Source organism: Phyllopteryx taeniolatus, chromosome 14, assembly GCF_024500385.1.
Source record: "Phyllopteryx taeniolatus isolate TA_2022b chromosome 14, UOR_Ptae_1.2, whole genome shotgun sequence".
Lineage (NCBI taxonomy): Eukaryota > Metazoa > Chordata > Actinopteri > Syngnathiformes > Syngnathidae > Phyllopteryx > Phyllopteryx taeniolatus.
In genome coordinates, this window is record NC_084515.1 from 25859994 (window position 1) to 25881672 (window position 21679).

At 45.7% G+C, this 21679-nt stretch overlaps 1 protein-coding gene across 6 annotated transcripts in view; it reads right to left on the reverse strand.

Annotated features, from left to right (window-relative positions):
• LOC133489270 (xenotropic and polytropic retrovirus receptor 1 homolog) overlaps positions 1-21679 on the reverse strand; it is a 246898-nt gene that overhangs the window by 58466 nt on the left and 166753 nt on the right. For all 6 annotated transcript variants that reach the window (XM_061798176.1, XM_061798177.1, XM_061798175.1 and 3 more), the window contains 2 exons: positions 12729-12895; positions 12470-12609 (listed from right to left, as the gene is read on the reverse strand). In XM_061798176.1, coding sequence (XP_061654160.1) covers positions 12470-12609; positions 12729-12895 — 307 coding nt within the window. The remainder of the gene's footprint in view (positions 1-12469; positions 12610-12728; positions 12896-21679) is intronic.

Sequence of the window (21679 nt, forward strand, 5' to 3'; positions counted from 1 at the left end):
CCCCTCCTCGTCGCCGGTCGGGGCTGGATTCTTTTTCGTTGAGAAAAAAGACACCACTCTCCGCCCATGCATCGACTGCCGAGGACTCAATGACACTACAATTAAAAATAAGTCACCGCTACCCCTGATCGACCTAGCCTTTGAACCCCTCTGCGAAGCCCAAATTGGACCTCTGTAACGCCTACCACCTCATCCGTATCCGACAGGGCGACGAGTAGAAGACCGCCTTCAATACCTTTCTCGGTCACTTCGAGTATCTGGTCATGCCATTCGGTTTAACCAACGCCCCTGCAGTTTTCCAAATATTAATTACTGACGTCCTCCGTGACATGCTCAACCGGTTCGCGTTTGTGTACCTCGATGACATCCTCATTTTCTCCCGTTCCCCTGAAGAACACTGCATCCATGTCCTCCAGTGCCTCCTCGAGAATCGTCTATACGTCAAACCGGAAAAATGTGAATTCCACCTATCCTCAGTACATTTCCTCAGCTACATCATTGCAAAAGGACAACTACAATCGGACCCAACCAAAATCCAAGCCATCATCGACTGGCCCATCCCCGCGACCCGCAAAGAACCGCAACGTTTCCTTGGATTCGCCAATTTCTACCGCTGATTCATCCGTAATTACAGCAAGGTCGCTATTCCCTCACCAGTCTCACATCCACCAGCTCCCCGTTTCAGTGGACCCCAGCAGCCTCACAAGCATTCAATTAACTCAAATCCCTGTTCACCACTGCTCCCATTCTGCGCCACCCTGACCCTTCCCTCCAGTTTGTGGTGGAGGTTGACGGCTCGGATGCCGGAGCTGGAGCAGTACTCTCGCAGCGAGATCCCACGACCCTTTTTTTCCCCGTCGCCTATCTTCAACAGGAAGAAATTATGATGTCGGAAACTGCGAGCTGCTGGCCATTATATGGGCCCTGGAAGAATGGAGGCACTGGCTGGCGGGATCTAAACAATAATTTCTAATTTTGACTGACCACAAAAACCTCGGTTACCTCCGTACTGCTAAACGTCACAACCCCCGTCAAGCACGCTGGGCACTATTCCTCAGCAGATTCAATTGCAGTCTCTCCTTCCGTCCCGGTTCCCGTAACACCAAGGCAGATTCCCTCTCCCGTATTCACTCACCTTCTTTGAGCACAGCAGAACCCGAATCCATCCTTCCGGGTTCCTGTTCGTTGGAGCGGCCACGTGGGAGATCGAGCACGTGGTCAAGGAGGCCCAAAAGACCCAACCTGATCCGAAGACCAGGCCTCCTGACCACCTGTTAATCCCCGATTCAGCACGTTCGAAAGTCTTGCAGTGGGCCCACAACTCTAAATTAACTTGTCACCCTGGCATTACCCGTACTACCCAGTTCATTCAACAGCACTTCTGGTGGCCCAGCCTCATCAAAGACACCCGAGAGTTTGTTCAACCCTGCTCCGTCTGTACCTGAGCGAAGTCTTCTCACCCACCTCCAGCTGGCTTGCTGCGCCCCCTGCCAATTCCCAGCCGCCATTGGTCTCACATCGCTGTGGACTTCGTTACTGGCCTGCCCACCTCTGAAGGTAGCACTGTTATTCTCACAATCATCGATCGTTTTTCCAAGTGTGTCCATTATGTGCCCCTCCCCAAACTCCCCTCCGCCCTGGAAACTGCTAACCTCCTTGTCTCACATGTCTTCAAACTTCATGGTATCCCCATCGACATAGTCTCCAATCGAGGTCCCCAGTTTTCCTCTCGGGTCTGGAAGGAATTCTGCAAGGCGGTGGTGGGCGCAGCATCCAGCTTATCCTCGGGGTATCACCCGCAGACCAACGGCCAGACGTAGCAGGCCAACCAAACCCTGGAATCGGCACTCCGCTGTGTGGCCGCCCGCAACCCCTCCTCATGGAGTTCCTTCCTCCCATGGATTGAATATGTTCATAATTCCCTCACCAGCTCCCCATTCATGGCTTGCTACGGTTTCCAACTTCCACTGTTCGACCGACAGGAGCAGGCAGTGGCAGTCCCCTCCGTACAAGATCACCTCCAGAGAGCCCAGGCAGTTTGGAAGGACGTCCAGGCAGCGCTGTACCAGTCAGCGGCACGCAACAAGCAGCTTGCGGACCATCATCGCTCCCTGACGCCCGAATACAAGATGGGTCAATCCGTCTGTCTCTTTTCCCACGACCTTCCCCTTCAAACAGATTCCCGTAAACTCGCTCCATGCTTCATTGGTCCTTTTCCCATCACCAAAATCATTAATCCCATTTCTGTCCAGTTAAAACTGCCACAGTCCCTAAAGATTCATCCCACATTCCACGTCTCGTTGCTCAAGCCTGTCTCCGCCTGCGCCGTTTCATCATTCTATACCACTGTCAATTGTATAATCCTCACTTTGCATTAATTGTCTAAATATTACTGGTACCTATTTATGACTAACAAATATCTTAACATTGTGTTGTTTTGCTTTGGTTGAAATGTTATTTTAATCCTTTCAAAGTACTGCACTATCTGCTTCATCATTCCGTGTGTATACTGGTAATGTGATAATGTAATAATGTAATATTCCTCCCTGGATGTAGCCCCTTACACTGCTTCTTACAACTGTGTTGAAGGCTTGTCTTTCAAATCAAATGTGTTAGTTTTTCTAATAAGTTACTCGACGCTCAAAATGGACTTGTGAAGTATCAGTACCCCAGCACTGTAGGGTCTGATCAACAAGTTAAATGAAGAGGGTAGTTCCGAGTACTTAGTAGTACAACCCCAATTCCAATGAAGTTGGGACGTTGTGTTAAATATCAATAAAAACAGAATACAAATATTTGCAAATCATGTTCGACCTATATTTAATTGAATACACTACAAAGACAAGATATTTAATGTCGAAACTGATAAACTTAATTTTTTTTAGGAAATAATCATTAACTTAGAATTTTATGGCTGCAACACGTGCCAAAAAAGGTGGGACAGGGTCATGTTTACCACTGTGTTATCACCTTTTCTTTTAACAACATTCAATAAACGTTTGGGAACTGCGGAGCTTGGTAGGTGGAATTCTTTCCAATTCTTGCTTAAGGTACAGCTTCAGCTGTTCAACAGTCCGGGTTCTTTATTTTCGTATTTTACGCTTCATAATGCGCCACACAGTTTCAATGGGAGACAGGTCTGGAGTGCAGGCAGGCCAGTCTAGTACCTGCACTCTTTTACTACGAAGCCACGCTGTTGTGAATGTGCAGAATGTGGTTTGGCATTGTCTTGCTGAAATAAGCAGGGGCGTCCATGAAAAAGACGTTGCTTGGATGGCAGCATATGTTTCTCCAAAACCTTTCAGCATTAATGGTGATGTGTAAGTTACCCATGGCATTGGCACTAACACAGTCCCATACCATCACAGATGCTGGCTTTTGAACTTTGCATCCATAACAGTCCGGATGGTTCTTTTCTTCTTTGGCCCGGAGGACACGACGTCCACAATTTCCAAAATCGTATTATTTAGACGATATTTTGATATTCTCCCTGGATGAGGAGACTCACATTATTCATGTCCGCTATGTATTGCAGCGGTTACTGCAGAATGAACTTTATGTCAAGGCTGAGAAATGTGAGTTCCACAAGGCGTCCGTTTCTTTTCTGGGTTTCGTGCTGGCTCCAGGTGAAATCAAAATGGACCATTGCAAAGTTGATGCTGTGACTAATTGGCCCACTCCCACGTCACGGAAGGACGTACAAAGGTTTTTAGGGTTCGCTAATTTCTACAGAAAGTTCATTAGAAATTTCAGTTCTATGGCCTCGCCTTTGCGTGATCTTACCTCGCAATACCGCCCTTTTGTATGGAACCCGCTTTGTCAGTCAGCTTTTCAGAAACTAAAATCGAGCTTTACTTCCGCTCCCATCCTCACTTTGCCAGATCTCTAACAGCAGTTTGTGGTAGAAGTTGATGCATCTGATGCCCCTATAGGACCAGTGCTCTCCCAGAAATGTCTCAAGGATGGGAAGTTACATCCTTGTGCTTATCTCTCTAAAAATCTGACTCCAGCCAAGAGAAATTATGACATCAGTCAAGGTGGCTTTGGTGGAGTGGAGGCACTGGATAGAGGGGGCACATACTCCGGTTTTAGTATTGACAGATCACAAGAACCTGGAATATCGTAAATCTGCTAAGAGATTAAATGCAAGGCAGGCTAGATGGGCTCTGTTCTTCACAAGATTCAATTTCACGTTATCCTACCCACCTGATTCCAAGAATGGTAAGCCAGATGCTTTATCGCGTATTTTCAGCGAAGAGAATTCTTTGTCTGACCCTAAAACCATTTTGCTGTTTGTTTCATTTCTGCTTTTATTTGGGACATTGAGACTGCGGTAAAAGAGGCTCTGAAGAACAGTCTTAGCCCTGAAAGTTGCCCTGAAAACAGGCTTTATGTGGTTCCGACCTTAAGAGGAAGAGTCAGCCACTGGGCTCACACTAACCGGACTGTATGTCATCCAGGCATTGCCAAAATTCAATCTGTGGTCGAACAGTGCTTTTGCTGGCCCACTGTTAGAAGGGATGTTATCAACTATGTCAAGGCTTGCCAGATATGTGCTGCTAACAACCCCTCTCGTAAACGTCCTTCTGGGGAGTTGCGACCCCTGCCAATACCACAACATCCTTGGTCAGACATCTCCGTAGACTTTGTGACAGGATTACCGGCCTCTAAAGGAAATACCACCATTCTCACAGTCGTGGACAGGTTCTCTAAGATGGCACACTTCTTGCACTTCCGAAACTCCCCTCAGCTAAAGACACTGCCGAGTTAATGATACACCAGGTATTCAAGTTTCATGGTTTCCCCAAGAATGTGGTATCTGATAGGGGCCCCCAATTCATTTCGCGATTTTGGAAGGACTTTTGCAGTCTCATAGGTGCTACCGTCAGTCTGTCATCTGGGTTTCACCCTGAAATCAACGGACAAACTGAGAGGCTGAACCAAGACCTGGAGACTGGGCTCCGATCTCTCGCTGCCCAAGAGCCACAATGCTGGTCTCAGAAACTGGTTTGGGTCGAGTTTTCTCACAATTCCCTCCCCTCTGCATCCACTGGTCTATCGGATTTTCACGTTGTGCATGGTTACCAACCATCTCTGTTTCCTGCCATAACCCCAGAGTCCACTGTTCCAGCTGCATTGACCTTGGTGAGATGCTGCAGAAGGACCTGGGAGCGAGCCCGCCAGATGCTGCTGCACCAGGGACAGTCCTACAAAACCACAGCTGACCGTAGGAGGACACCGGCCGCGAACTACAAAGTGGATCAATGAGTTTGGCTCTCTACCAAACATATTACACACCGGGTGGAGTCCAGGAAGCTCGCTCCCAGGTTCATGGGGCCCTTCCCCATCACAAAGATCATCAACCCGGTCACCATGAAGCTTAGGCTCCCAAGGTCAATGCGGGTCCACCCTGCTTTTCACGTCAGCCTGCTCAAGCCCGCCCGGGAGTCCCCTCTGGTCCCGCCTTCCAGGCCCCCGCCTCCCTCCCCGTTTCGTGGGGGCCCTGTCTTCACTGTGAGGCGGCTGTTGTCGTCTCGTCGGAGGGGGAGGGGGTTTCAATATCTGGTGGACTGGGAGGGTTCCGGGCCTGAGAAACGTTCATGGGTGCCGTCTGCGTTTATCGTGGATGACTCACTCATTTGGGACTTCCACGTTGCGCATCCTGGGGCTCCGGGGCCGTCTGGGGCTGGCCGTTAAGGGGGGGGGGGGGTTAAGGTACTGTCATGGGTGTGTGTTCTGGTTGTTGTCTTCCCCCTGTCTCGTATACACCTGCTCCTGAGAGCATCTTCGCCACCTGCGCCTCGTTCACCCTAATTACCCCTTGCATTTAAGCTCGTGTCTCATTCTTTCTCGTCGCCAGCTCGTTGTACCTTGTCGTCGCGTTCCAGCATTCCTTGTTTCAACGTCACCTACTCACAGTAAGACTAGACCCTGTTCCGATTATCGACCTTGCCTTTTTGCCTCACGTTTTTGGATACTGTTGCCTTTTCGGATTGCCTGCCTGTGTACCAACCTGTGCCCGAATATTAAACCTCTCTTTTTTGAAACTGTCCATTTGTAGTGGAGTCGTGCATTTTTGGGTCTTATCCTCTGTTCCGTTCATGACAAAAGTAGCTTAATGACTGAAAAGCTATTTGAAGTTGAAATAGTGGCGCTACAGAGAAATGCAGTTACACTAGTGTTGATAGTGCACACCACTGCTGTTTTTGATTGGAGGCATAACGTTATGTCCACGGCGCACAGTGCGAGAGCTCTCGCGGTTGTATTCAGAGATGAAAACTATAAAGTCTCGGGCAGCCGATTCCTATCCTCGGGATATCCAGTACACAGCCCTACAACCGATTTATCTAAGGATTCCTGGTGGATTTTGTTTAGATTATGGAGTCTGTTACCGATACAGTCGTATCTCTCTCCTTTACGAACGGATATCCGGTCACATCGGTTTATCGTTCCCAACACTAGTAATAAACACATCATCATAGGGAAACACCCTATTTTAGTTAGGTTATCTCATGATTCATCGCTCCCTACATGTTGCGACATGCCTCGTACATTGCTTCAACTTTCCAGATAAAACTTAAAAGCATCCTGGATTCGGCTGGATGTACACGTACGTACGCATCTTAAACCGGTGGGCGGGTTCTACGAAGGGCCTGATGATCCGCTTCGTCTACCTCACGCGGCGCCTAAAGCGTTCGCGGTATCGCCCCATCTCGTTCCAAGGTCCTTTGCGGGATGCGACAGCGACAAAGAGCCACACCGACATTACATGAATCTCCACCACTGGACAGAAGTGGACCTCACGCTAGAGTACACAAACAACAACTCACGTCAGGATTGCAGGGTCTATTGCTTTCACTTACTCAACATAAGAAAGCAGTTTTATGAGGGTTCCGATATTTCCTCTAAATTTCATTTGACATATATGATAATTACTCATTCATTCATTTATCTTCCATTCCGCTTATCCTCACTATAATCTTGTAAATGTAATGATTTGAACTGAAAACAATGACTTTGACGTCATCTGTTTTGTTTGAGTAATGTAATATCCTACTGTCGTAAAGTCAGTGGCTTAAATGCAGCAGTAGTAATGTATATGAAGTAAATAGTGTAGAAATACATTGAAAGTAAAAGCACCAGCCCTAATTCGTTAGCGAACGTGAAAAATGTTTAAATCTTGTAACAGTGAGTTTGGTCAAGACTAAGCATGCGTCGACGCCTTTGGTCCTCTAGAAAATATATGTATGTATTTGCTATGGTTTATAAGAACACAGAGTACAAGGCTGGAAAGTCACTCAGTCATCGCACCTGGAGACAGCTTGTCAACATATTAGCTAGCTGAGCGTCATGGATGAGTTTCTAGCGAATTTTCAAAATACATATGCCATGAATTAACACAGCAAGTGGGGTATTTTTAAAATTTAAGAATATGGTCTTTACCATTTTTTATATGAACAGTATCCATCCATCCATACATCCATTTTCTACCGCTTATCCGAGGTCGGGTCGCGAGGGCAGTAGCTTTAGCAGGGGCACCCAGACTTACCTCTCCCCCGCCACTTCATCCATCTCTTCCGGGGGGATCCCGAGGCGTTCCCAGGCCAGCCGAAGGATGTAGTCTCTCCAGCGTGTCCTGGGTCGTCCCCGGGGTCTCCTCCCGGTGGGACATGCCCGGAACACCTCACCAGGGAGGTGTCAGGGAGGCATCCGAATATTTCTTAAAAAGGGGGACCACCACCCCAGTCTGCCAATCCAGAGGCACTGTCCACGCGATGTTGCAGAGGCGTGTCAACCAGGACAGCCCTACAAAATCCAGAGCCTCATCCACCCCCGGGGCCATGCCACCGAGGAACTTTTTAACCACCTCGGTGACCTCAACCCCAGAGATAGGAGAGCCCGCTTCAGAGAACCCAGACTCTGCTCCCTCATGGGAAGGCGTGTCGGTGGAATTGAGGAGGGGAGTATTCTCCCCACCGGCTCACAACGTCCCGAGTCGAGTTCAGCAGCGCCCCATCCCCACTATACACAGTGTTGATGGTGCACTGCTTCCCCCGCCTGAGACGCCGAATGGTGGACGAGAATGTCCTGGAAGCCGTCCGGAAGTCTTTCTCCATGGCCTCACCAAACTCCTCCCATGATCGAGTTTTTGCTTCAGCAACCACCAAAGCTGCATTCCGCTTGGCCAGCCGGTACCCATCAGCTGCCTCAGGAGTCCCACAGCCCAAAAAGGCCCAATAGGACTCCTTCTTCCGCTTGACGGCATCCCTCACCGTTGGTGTCCACCAACGGGTTCGGGGATTGCTGCCACGACGGGCACCGAACACCTTACGGCCACAGCTCCGGTCGGCCGCCTCAGCAATGGAGGCGCGGAACATGGTCCACTCGGACTTGATGTCCCCCGCCGACCCCGGAACATGAGCAAAGTTCTGTCGGAGGTGGGAGTTGAAACTCCTTCTGACAAGGGATTCTGCCAGACGTTCCCAACAGACCCTCACAATACGTTTGGGCCTGCCACGTCGGACCGGCATCTTCCCCCACCATCGGAGCCAACTCACGACCAGGTGGTGATCAGTTGAAAGCTCCACCCCTCTCTTCACCCGAGTGTCCAAGACATGCGGCCGCAAGTCCGATGACACGACCACAAAGTCGATCATCCTGGTGTCAAGTGCACCCTTATGCTTGAACATGAACATGGTGTTCGTTATGGACAATCCGTGATGAGCACAGAAGTCCAATAACAGAACACCGCTCGGGTTCTGATCAGGGGGGCTGTTCCTCCCAATCACGCCTTTCCAGGTCTCACTGTCATTGCCCACGTGAGCACTGAAGTCCCCCAGCAGAACGATGGAGTCCCCAGCGGGAGCGCTCTCCAGCACCCTGTCCAAGGACTCCAAAAAGGGTGGGTCCTCTGAACTCCTGTTTGGTGCATAGGCACAAACAACAGTCAGGACCCGTCCCCCCCACCCGAAGGCGGAGAGGGGCTACCATCTCGTCCACCGGGGTGAACCCCAACGTACAGGCGCCGAGCCGGGGAGCAATAAGTATAACCACACCTGCTCCGCGCCTTTCACCGTAGGCAACTCCAGAGTGGAAGAGAGTCCAACCCCTCTCGAGAGGACTGGTACCAGAGCCCAAGCTGTGCGTGGAGGCGGGTCCGACTATATCACGTCGTCACTTCTCAACCTCACACACCAGCTCGGGCTCCTTCTCTGCCAGAGAGGTGACATTCCACATCCCTAGAGCCAGCTTCTGTAGCTGGGGATCGGATCTCCAAGGTCCCCGCCTTCGGCCACCGCCCAGCTCGCACTGCACCCGACCCCTATGGCCCCTCCCACAGGTGGTGAACCTATAGGAAGGGGGACCCACGTTACCCTTTCGAGCTGTGCCCGGCCGGGCCCCATGAGTGCTGGCCCGGCCACCAGGCGATTGCCTTCGAGCCCCACCTCCAGGCCTGGCTCCAGAGGGGGGCCCCGGTGACCCGCTTCCGGGCAAGAGAAAACGTCTTCCTGAATTTTTTAACATCATAGGGGTTTCCTCTCCTTGAGCCGTCACCTTATCGTGGTGGAGGGGTTTGTGTGTCCCAATGATCCTAGAAGCTAAGTTGTCTGGGGCTTCATGCCCCTGGCAGGGTCACCCATGGCAAACAGGTCCTCGGTGAGGGACCAGACAAAGCACGGCTCCAAAGACCCCTATGATCAGAAAAATGATTGGATTACGTTTTCCCTTGCCCGAACGTGGGTTGACAAGCCTCTGCAACATCGCGTGGACATCGGGGACAGTGCTTCTGGATTGGCAGACTGGGGTGGTGGAAGAGCTGGATTAAGTGGCTGGGAAGAGGGAAGTCTGGGCGTCCCTGCTAAAGCTACTGCCCCCGCGACCCGACCTCGGATAAGCGGTAGAAAATGGATGGATGGTTGGATGGATGGAGAAACAAAAATTACTCAGAATAAGGCAGTTCACTGTTTACTTCATTGTCCATAAATAACAAATGTTAATTCTATGCATGACAGGTTGGTTAAAGGAAGAGAACAGATTGACTGCCTCATTGCTTAATCTTACATGGAAAACAATGCCAGAAATGGCCCAGTGTAATAATAAACATCTGCCTTTCAGTTCTGATGAACATGAATACAATAGGCATGACGCAGAAGGCAGATTCACTTTACTTAAGATGAACACAAACATTAAAAGTACTGTAACATGGAATTATTTGCTTGGACATATTCAAGAAAACAACAAATACAGCAAACCTGAAATACAGTAAGGAATAGTGGTAAAGATTTAAAGCAGTGTTCCCCAACCTTCTTTGCACCGCGGAGCAGTTTGGAGCAGGCATTTTTCTTACGGACTGGCTGTGCGCATATATATATATATATATATATATATATATATATATATATATATATATATATATATATATATATATATATATATATATGTATATATATATGTATATATATGTGTATATATATATATATATATATATATATATATATATATACACACACATATATACACACATATATATATACATATATATATATATATATATATATATATATATATATATATATACACATATACACACTTGCCTCGCTTCTGCTTCCTCCTTTACCGTTCGTGGCGCATCCACTCTGGGCGCGATGCAGGAGTTGGCCTCGGAATTGTTGTAGGCAGCCAGACCAGACTGCAGTCCCATAGCTCCTCAATGAGAGCAGACTTTGAACTCCGTAAAAGTAGTTCTGCCTGTATTGAGCAGCAACCTACGACTGTATCTGTATCAGAGTGGACTTGGTGCGTGAGAGTTAACTGTTTCGATAAACCCGTATTTTAAGTAGGACTCCTGATATAGTGTTGTTTCTTTCGCGAACGTTTCATTCAAAAGAACAAATCTTTTCAGCAAACGTAATGAGCTGAATTAATTTATGAAATGATTTCGTTCTTTGAGCTCTGGCGCCGTTAGCCAGCCCGCTCGGACCTGAAACAGAAGTGTTCGAGCCGGCTGGGACTGGAAACGGAACTGTTCTGTGCAGTCTTGACGTGTCAATTTACAATAGATGCGCAGCTGCGCCCGGTAACAAATGCCTCACGGCCCGGAACTGGTCCGCGGACTGATGCTTGGGGGACCACCGATTTAAAGCATTACTGAAAGAGTATTTCATCAAGTCACTTCTCTGTTTTCTTATGTTTAGTTGATGCTATTATAAACAATTAATTAATGCAAATTCAATTGTTTGATGACATCCATATATATCTAGCATTTTCAATACCGCTTATCCTGTTCAGGTCACGTGGGCAGCACAATCTGGCTCCTCTCAATCCGGAGTAGCAGCGGTCGCTTTAAAGTGCCTCGTTGCACGTGGAAAAGCCCCCGCGACAACCCAGGGGGATAAAATCAAGCCAGGTAGATACATTTAAGCAGATACATTTTCACGGCTCAAATGTAGTTATGTGTAGGTAAGACAAAGTAGCACCCATTTTTCCAGGTCGTAGAAGTGGTATTTGATTGACAGCTGAGAAGGGTGTGGCTTCAAGCGCATTCAACGGGCAGGCCCACGGCATTTGAGAGCAGACACAAAAGCTTGACTATTCATGATTTTCAAGCTCCATTTAGTATACCTGCCCATTTTTAAAAAATCTTTCAAATATACAAGGTTCTAAAAAACAATCTCTGTGGTTTGTCAAATTTAGAAGAGATATTTATTGTCACTTTTCAGGGACTGAATGTTGATATACATTCAACCATCTAACCATTTATTAACTCTGCATCCATCTATTTCTAGAAATACTGTTAAACTAGGTTCTGTACCATTCTCGACGGGCGTCTCATTGGGCGGCCTTTGGCCATGAGATTTTTTGTGCTGTTTTACTCACATATTACTAGTCTGTACAAAAAAATTACTTCTTGTTACATTTTTGTGACCATATGACAACAAAGCAGCATCACATTTGGGTACTGGAATTTCTGCTGTTTTAACACAAGCTGAACCGGGGATACACATTGTTTGAAATTGTTTATAAACCTATCAACTGATTCGGAGGAGAGAGAGCAAACTGAGTGAAAAGCCATTTTCTTAACCGCTTATCTTCACTAGGGTCGCGGGCTGCTGGAGCCTATCCCAGCCATCTTCGGGCGGGAGGCAGGGTACACCCTGAACCGGTCGCCAGCCAATCGCAGGGCACATAGAAAAAAACAACCATTGGCATTCACATTCACACCTACGGGCAATTTAGAGTCCTCAATCAACCTACCACGCATGTTTTTGGGATGTGGGAGGAAACTGGAGTGCACGGAGAAAACCCACCCAGGCACGGGGAGAACGTGCAAACTCCACAAAGCCAGGGCCGGGATTTGAACCCTGGTCCGTAGAACGGTGAGGCAAATGTGCTAACCAGTCGTGCACCGTGCCGGCCACTCACTAACAATAGTTCCAGAAAAATACCACATGGATGGATAGCTGCATACCTGAAGACCTCCATTGGGGCCAGTGCAGTTGCCAGTATGTCAGAGATGCCACAAACACTGGTGATTGTACTGAGAGAGATAGATAGAATCCATGAAAATCGTAACAGCACATCCTCCACTATGGCACTGTAGTAATAGGCCTACAGAATGACACACAGACCAAGAAAACATGAGTACAGTAGAAGTTGGTGCATCTACAAACTGCAGTCAGGTACTCAATGTCCAAAGAAGATAAAATGAATATTAGGGATAAATAAACCTTATGTGGGTAGACTATCTCCTCCCTCAAAAACATATTTTCTCCAGCATTGCGGTCAAAAAGGCCCCAGTCCATCTTTAGATCCCAGATTAGTGTATAACATGAGCTGACTACCAAACATGTGACATATAAGTAGAAGAAGATCTTGGCATCATCATAGGATTGAGCTGAGGAAGTAAGACAAGAAAGGTCAGTCAATTTTTGTTACAAAATGAAGATCTGTTTCAGTGAGCAAGGTTATAGTTAGCATAGAATAACAATTTCTAAATCATTTTTGAAGGATTTGTTACCTGGAAACAGGTAAACTAGCCAATTAATTGATTGTATCTTGTTTTCAGTTCCATTGAAATACTCTTAATATAGAATTTAGGCTAATAATCAAATAAGAATACTGTATTGTCATAAATAAACTGAAATAATACTTACTACACTGCAAAAACCGCTTAAAAAAAATCTTATCAAGAATATTGGTATTATTTCTAGTCAAAACTAATCTCATTACACTTAAAATAAGACCCATCACTGAAAAAGTAACTTGATTTTACACCATTTGTGCTTGTTTTTTTATATTGAAATCAGTAGAAAAAAAATTGTCAGTGGAATTGTTTTTTTCCGACGACAATGACAATTTTTCGACTTATTTCAAGTGAAATTTTGCCTGAAACAAGTGAAAATTGTCTAAAAACAAGTTATTTTTAGCTGATGAGTCTTATTCAAAGTATCATCACAGTAGTTTTGATGAGAGATAGGTGTAGTTATTGCAGTGTAGTTTAGCTTTCTCAGCTAACAGATTACAGCTAAGCACAACCTTAACCAGTTGATGCAAACATTATTATGTATTTTGCTATTGTTACTTTTGTACTTAACGTGTATTGTACTTGCTTTTAGCTACTTCTGTAGATAATGGGCTATTGCCAACATCCATCCATCCATTTACTGTACCGCTTCTCCTCACTAAAGTCGCGGGCATGCTGCAGCCTATCCCAGCTATGTTCGGGTGAGAGGCGGGGTAAACCCTGAACTGGTCGCCAGCCAATCGCAGGGCACATATAAACAAACAACCATTCACACTCAAATTCACACCAATGGGCAATTTAGAGTCTTCAATCAACCTACCACCAATCTTTTGGGATGTGGGAGGAAACTGGAGTACCCGGAGCCCACGGGAGAACATGCAAACTCCACACAGATGGGGCTGGGATTTGAACCCCGGTCCTCAAAACCGTGAGGCAAATGTGATAACCAGTCATTCACCGTGCCGCTTATCGTGTCTCGCTTTTATATTTTGGGGACTACGGAATCATCTCACATAGTAGCTTTTCTGCTTCAGATATCTGTGAAACTATATTTCAGTTTTGGCGTGGGATGCAGATACCCTTCCTGCCATGGTTGATGCAGTATCTTCCCTGCTTCTTGATGCACACATACACGCACCCGCACGCACACACACACACACACACACACACACAGGTCCTCTTTCTGCACACAGCAATTGGCAAACCACTGAATGTTAACTGCTATTTGACAGTAAGACATTAACCAGTCAGGAATTAGGGTAAAATTACAGTTATTTAATGCCAGTACCTCAATTTTTAGTAGTTCATAAGTCTTTGGACAATTGTCAATTGTGAATCTAATGGTAAATACAGGTACAAAATGTTTTTTTATATCATCATCATATAAATTATTTCTGTCACTCATTTCAGAAAGTTAAACCTATTTACAGTGTTCCTTCGTTTTTCGCGGTTAATAGGGACCAGAACCCCCCGCGAAAGGTGAAAAACCGCGAAGTAGGATTTGCGCACCCCCCCCCCAGGAATGTGTATGTGAGTACCAGAATGTTTAAAATATGTAAACAGTATTTATACTTTACATATTTGAGACAAAGATTACAACAGTACACGTATTTACTTAAATCTTTAATTATAAAACCTTATACAGTAATTAACATTTATTATACAGTAATTAACATTCATCAACATTGCCTTCTGAGAGAGGCAAAGAGGCTTGTGTTGGTGGCGGAGGAGAGGCTCTCACTTGACTCGTAGAGCCTTTAGGTTCACTCGGAGACTCTTCTGCTGGAGGCACTGACGGTGTAGCTGGGGTTTTTACCTTGGAGAAAAACATGGTGATGGGCAGTTGTTGTCTTTGTTTTTTCTTTTGCTTCAAAATTCCCCTGTACAAGGACATAACCACGTCAACAGAATTGCTAAACTCGACAGCTCGAACCATATTGTCGTCCATGTCTTGTGCAAATCGTTGCATTGCCCTTGCCATGTTGCACAATTGCTGCAGGTTCTCCAGGGTAAGGCCACGCCTTTCAGTTTCTTCTTCATCTTTCTCTTCGTTTTCTTCCTCACTTGCAGACTTTGTCATCTCAAGGAGGTCTTCATTTGTCAGTGGGTCCGAGTGGCAATCGATAAGCTAGAATTTATGGTCTCATTTTTCCTGTCCTTTAATGCTTGCTGGATATTAGACAAACATGAGGCTATGTCGTAACTACGCCAGTATGCTTTCAAGGTGAATTGTTCATTGTCGTCGTCAACTACCGAGATGAGGCCCTCCATCGTGGAGCGAGTGTAGAGTGCCTTAAAGGCACGAATGACACCTTGCTCCATCGGTTGAATTAGAGATGTGGTGTTCGGGGACTATATCTGCACCCCGTCATATTGCAGGTCCTCCTGCACAGTCCATCAGGAGAAGGACCTTAAAGGGGAGGCCCTTTTCAGCCAGATACAGCTTCACCTGGGGAATGAAGCAATGGAGCAACCATTCGAGGGTCAGAGCTTTCGTTATCCAGGCCTTGGAGTTAATGCATCCAGTACACGGGCAGCAGAGCCTTATTTTTGTTTTTTAATGCCCGTGGATTTTTGGCTTTATAAATAAGGCCTGGCTTAACCATAAAACCTGCAGCATTGCCACACATGATGACAGTCAAACGGTCCTTGTGGGGCTTGAAGCTTGGCCTCTTCACTTCGTCCTTGTAGAGGAATGTACGCAAAGGCATCCTCTTCCAAAAAGGGCTGTTTCATCCATGTTAAAAACTTGCTCAGGGAGGTAGCCTCCCTCACTGATGAGGTTAGCAAACTCTTCCTCCAGGTAACGACGAGCAGCATCGTTGTCAGCAGAGGAAGCCTCACCATACAGAGGCACGCTTCTGAGGCCGTATCTTTTTTTAAATTTGTCGAACCAGCCTTTGCTGGCTGAAAAGCCTCGTCCTCGAGGAGGCGAATCACTCCTGGCAGCGCCTTCTTCAGCCTCTTCATTGTCGTCATCGGGCAAGATTTGGTCGTAGAGAGCTTTGGCCTTTGTCCTGATAATATTCGTGTCCAAACTCACTGTCCCTGCAATCAGCAATCCACAATGCCAATGCAGCTTCCATTTTCACAATTCTCTTATTACGCGGAATTACCACACATTTCGTTTCCTTATTGAAGGTTATTGAAGCAGTTTGCGGATGTTTGCTTCCTCTTTCTTGATGTACCACACTGTAGATTCATTCATGCCATAATGGCGTGCCACAGATGCATAACTTCTGCCCTCTTTGATCATATCTAAAAGTTACACTTTTTCGCAGATGGTCATCATCATCTTCTTCCTCTTGGACGCCCTGGAGGAAGCTTTCGCAGGGGCATCAGAGCTTAGGTTTCATTGTAAGGGCTTAACTAATAAAAAAAAAGTTATCGCAAACACAACACTAAGATACAGTATGCGAGGCAATCAACAGCCTGGACGAGACTGGTGGGACACAACAAGGGAAGATGCTGAGTGAGGCTGCGATGATGCGGAGCCAATCAATTCACGGGATAAATCCACTCCTGCTCCCATTGGTCGATGTCATGCCGGGAACCAATCATGTGCCTTGTATGAGTGCCCGTGGCATGTACAGTACAGTACAGTACAGGCATGTACAAAGCCTCTAAGTCAACTCATCTCTTTGTTTGGCAAGCAGGGTAACCTCTCTCACGCATCAACATGAAACAACGCGTCTTTCCGCAATATGGCTGCTGATATGGCTGTATTTTTTCATTTTTACATTTTGATGAAATTTTTTTTTGATGAGTACGTATTTTGGAAAAACCCGTGAAGCGCGAAGTGGCGAGGGAAGACTGTATTGTATAAGATTTATTTACAGCCTTGATTTTTTTTCAAGTTGATGATTAATGAAAATGCTAATTCTGTCTCAAACAATTACAATATTGTTAAAAAGTTAAATATTATTAATATTATTATTGGGTGCTGGTGGGAATGTGGTAGGGGGAGGGGGTCCTGGGGTCGGTGCTGCAGGTCTGGGTGGGGCAGCCCTCTTCGTCGGTGGTTGTCCGGCCTGATGGGCCCGACCTGCAGCAGCCATCCCTCTTAATCACTCACTGAGCACACGCTCACACCACTCACTGTATATATATATTACTCACTAATCACATTTGCGCACATATACATATCAAAGGGTTCCTAGGAGAGGAGGGGTGTGTGTGGCTTGGCTGGGAGGGTGGCATTGGGTCCCTGCAGCCCCTACCGGGTGGCCGGTTGTCGGGCGCCTCGGTGGGGCCAGCGGACCGCCCTGGGTCCCTCTGTGTGGGATGTGTCCCGTCCACCGGGCTGCTCTCGGATTGGACCCTTGGGCCCGATCCCGCCCCTTAATTGATTGGGTGGGGTCCTTAGCCTCCGCGGTGCGGGTACAGCAATTACAGGACACTTCTGTCAGTCTTTGCGCATGTAAAACAGTGTCAGTTCACTTGCATGTGTACGCAGGCACACACCCCTGAGACTCTTTCACTGGGTGTGGGGCCACGCACTTATTGCGACAAATAACTCATGAATATGCAAATCACTTGTGTATCCCCTTACTTATACTCTCGTCCTGTAGACTTTTATAATTTACATAGTTAACCCCACCACACTTCAGTTGTACAGGCGGGTTCACGACCCTTGTCCTGCATGCTTCTTCTCCTGTCCTTGTCCTGTTCTAGCTTGTCCTGTTGTTCCCTCATAGGGTGTAGCACTACATCCCCATGCAACACTCATATGTAATGTTTCATTGTTGTAGATAATGTAATAACTTACTTTTCTCATCCTGTTTACAATTAGTGCTTTGTCTTTTGTCTTCGTTTCTCTCTCCCCTCTAGAAACTTTGTTCTGTTCTACTGGCCGACTCTGATTCTCAATAAACTTCAATTATAATACCAAGAAACCACAGCGCAATCTTACAAACGCCACTGTGACACAGTAAAACTGTTCCGGCATAAAGGGATACAGATCCTCCATTCTGCTTGACCTAACAGCCGAACAGGACACAAAAATAATAATAATAATAATTCAATATTAAAATTGTCATGGTGTCACGCCCTAATCAGCTAATGAACACAACACCCGCAAAGATTTCCTGATCCTTTAAAACCACAGTCTGGGTCGGTAGGCTGCATAATCATTGGGAAGATGTGTCATTGACACCCTCCACAAGGAGAGTAAGCCACAAAAGGCATTTGCAAAAGAAGTTGGTTGTTGACAGATTGCTACATTGAAGCGCATTAATAGAAAGTTGAGTGGAGGGAAAAAGAGTGGAAGGAAAAGGGATCACCACAGTCTTGCCAAGAAAAATTAATTCAAAAATTTGGGGGAGCTTCACAAGGAATGCACTGAGGCTGGAGATACCACATCAAGAACCGCAATGCAAAGATTATTAGACTTGGAATACCAATTCAATTAAATTTCATTGATATAGCACCAAATCACAAGTTATCTCAGGGCACTTTACACATGAAGCAGGTCAAGAACCAAACTCCTCACTTACAGTTGTGCTCATAAATTTACATAACCCAGGCTGAATTTGTAATATGTGGACCATTAAAAAAAAAAAAAAAAAAAAAAGATCAGTGATCAGGCAAAACATTTATTTTGTCTTAATGGATTCAAATTAAACTATAAGGCATTTAAAAATAGCACAATCATTAAAAGAAAAAAAAAACTGCAATACAGTAAAGAATACCCTTAACGTAACCTATATGGTCCTCGTTCAAAAGTTTGCATACCCTTAGTTCTTCATGTGAATTGCCCCCTTTAGCATCAATAACGGCTTGATGACTTTTGTGATAGTTGTGGATGAGGCCCTTTATTTTCTCAGGTGGTAAAGCTGCCCGTTATTCTTGGCAAAAAGTCCAGCTCCTGTAAATTCTTGGATTGTAAACTTATGAGCAGTGAGCACAACTGTATAAAGCGATCAACTGAACCCTGCATGAGCAAGCAGTCGGCAACGGACGAAGGATCGATCGGTCTGTCTGTCTATCTATCTATAGTGGGTACGGAAAGTATTCAGACCCCTTAAATCTTTCACTCTTTGTTGTATTGCAGCCATTTGCTAAAATCATTTAAGTTTATTTTTTTCCTAAATGTACACACAGCACCGCATATTGACAGTAAAAAAACGGAATTGTTGAAATCTTTGCAGATTTATTAAAAAAGAAAAACTGAAATATCACAGAGCCTTAAGTATTCAGACCCTTTGCTCAGTATTTAATAGAAGCACCCTTTTGAGCAAATACACCCATGAGAATTTTTGAGAAAGTTTTTCACACCTGGATTTGGGGATCATCTGCCATTCCTCCTTCCTCTCCAGTTCTGTCAGGTTGGATGGTGAACGGTGGTGGGCAGCCATTTTCAGGTCTTTCCAGATATGCTCAATTGGATTTAAGTCAGGGCTCTGGCTGGGCCATTCAAAAACAGTCACGGAGTTGTTCTGAAGCCACTCCTTCGGTATTTTAGCTGTGTGCTTAGGGTCATTGTCTTGTTTGAAGGTGAACCTTCGGCCCAGTCTGAGGTTCTAAGCACTCTGGAGAAGGTTTTCGTCCAGGATATCTCTGTATTTGGCCGCATTCATATTTTCTTTGATTGCAACCAGTCTTCCTGTCCCTGCAGCTGAAAAACACACCCACAGCATGATGCTGCCACCACCATGCTTCACTGTTGTGACTGTATTGAACAGGTGATGAGCAGTGCCTGGTTTTCTCCACATATGCCACTTACAATTAAGGCCGACAATTTCTATCTTGGTCTCATCAGACCAGAGAATCTTATTTCTCACCATCTTGGAGTCCTTCAGGTGTTTTTTTTTTTAGCAAACTCCATGCAAGCTTTCATGTGTCTTGCACTGAAGAGAGGTCAAGCTACTCTGCCATAAAGCCCTGACTAGTGGAGGGCTACAGTGATGGTTGACTTTCTAGAACTTTCACCCATCTCCCGACTACATCTCTGGAGCTCAGCCACAGTGATCTTTGGGTTCTTCTATACCTCTCTCACAAAGCCATTACCTTCTCCCTCAATTGCTCAGTTTGGCTGGACGGCCAGCTCTAGGAAAGGTTCTTGTCGTCCCAAACATCTTCCATTTCAGGATTGTGGAGGCCACTGTGCTCTTAGGAATCTTAAGTGCAGCAGAAATGTTTTTATAACCTTGGCCAGATCTGTGCCTTGCCGAAATTCTGTCTCTCAGCTCTTCAGGCGGTTCCTTTGACCTCATGATTCTCATTTGCTCTGACATGCACTGTGTGCTGTAAGGTCTTATATAGACAGGTGTGTGGCTTTCCTAATCAAGTCCAATCAGTATAATCAAACACAGCTGGAATCCAATGAAGGTGTAGAACCATCTTAAGGATGATCAGAAGAAATGGACAGGGCCCGAGTTAAATATATGTGTCACAGCAAAGGGTATGAATACTTATGGCTGTGTGATATTTCAGTTTTTCTTTTTTTAAAAATCAGCAAAAATTACAACATTTCTGTTTTTTTCTGTCAATATGGGGTGCTGTGTGTACATTAATGAGGGGGAAAATGAACTTAAATTATTTTAACAAATGGCTGCAATATAAAAAAAAAAGAGTGAAAAAATTAAGGGGGTCTGAAAACTTTCCGTACCTCTACAGTATCATCCTGAGACAAAGGCTGTTACACCCCAAAGACCGGACAACCCATACCAAGAAATCAATCTGGTGTATGGGGTCAAGTGTAGTGAGGGATACACGGATGCATAATTGGGGAAACCAAGCAACCACTGAGCAGGCGCATGTCACAACACAGACGGGCCACCTCAGGTCAAGACCCAGCTGTCTACCTGCACCTCAAAGAGAAACAATACTCTTTTGAGGACAGAAATGTGCATATTCTGGACAGAGAAGACCAATGGTCTGATAGGAGTGACAGGGGCCATCTATGTTGTTGTGGAAAAAACATCTCTTAAAGTCCAGCATTCATATGAGACAATCTTTCGTGAATTGACAAAAACAGGTTAAAAAAAAAGAGAGAGAAAACAACCAGTAGTCCCTCCAACGTGATGTCCTCTATTACATACTATGTGCAACGTTAAAAGCTTGGCTTATTAACTTGCATTAGTTATTATGACAATTAGTGTTTATTTTCATTCCTTGTGCAGTTCATTGCAAATGAGTTTGTTTTGCACTTTGTAATATTTTATTTGTTTTTGATATTCATACTGTATTATTCTTAAAATATTATACCTTTACTTTCACTCATCCTCTTCTGCTTATTTTATTTAAACATAGGGTGTTGTTTTGTTAGATTTGTTTATGGAGTTTATATGTTGAAAAGTAAATATTGAAAACATTTGAGATTATTGAACAAATTATAAGTCACTGATGGTGGTACACTCGCCTGACTTTGGTGCAGGCAGCGTGGGTTCAGTTCCCACTCAGTGACGGTGTGAATGTGAGTGTGAATGGTTGTCCGTGTCTATATGTGCCGTGCGACTGACTGGCGACCAGTTTAGGGTGTAGTCTGCCTTTCGCCCGAAGTCAGCTGGGATAGGCTCCAGCGCCACGCGACCCTAACCAGGATAAGCGGTGTTGAAAATGGATAGATGAATGGATGAAGAAATTATTTATTACCACATAAACACAAGCAAAAGTACCGAAAATTGGTACCATTGAGTACCGGTATTGATTCCC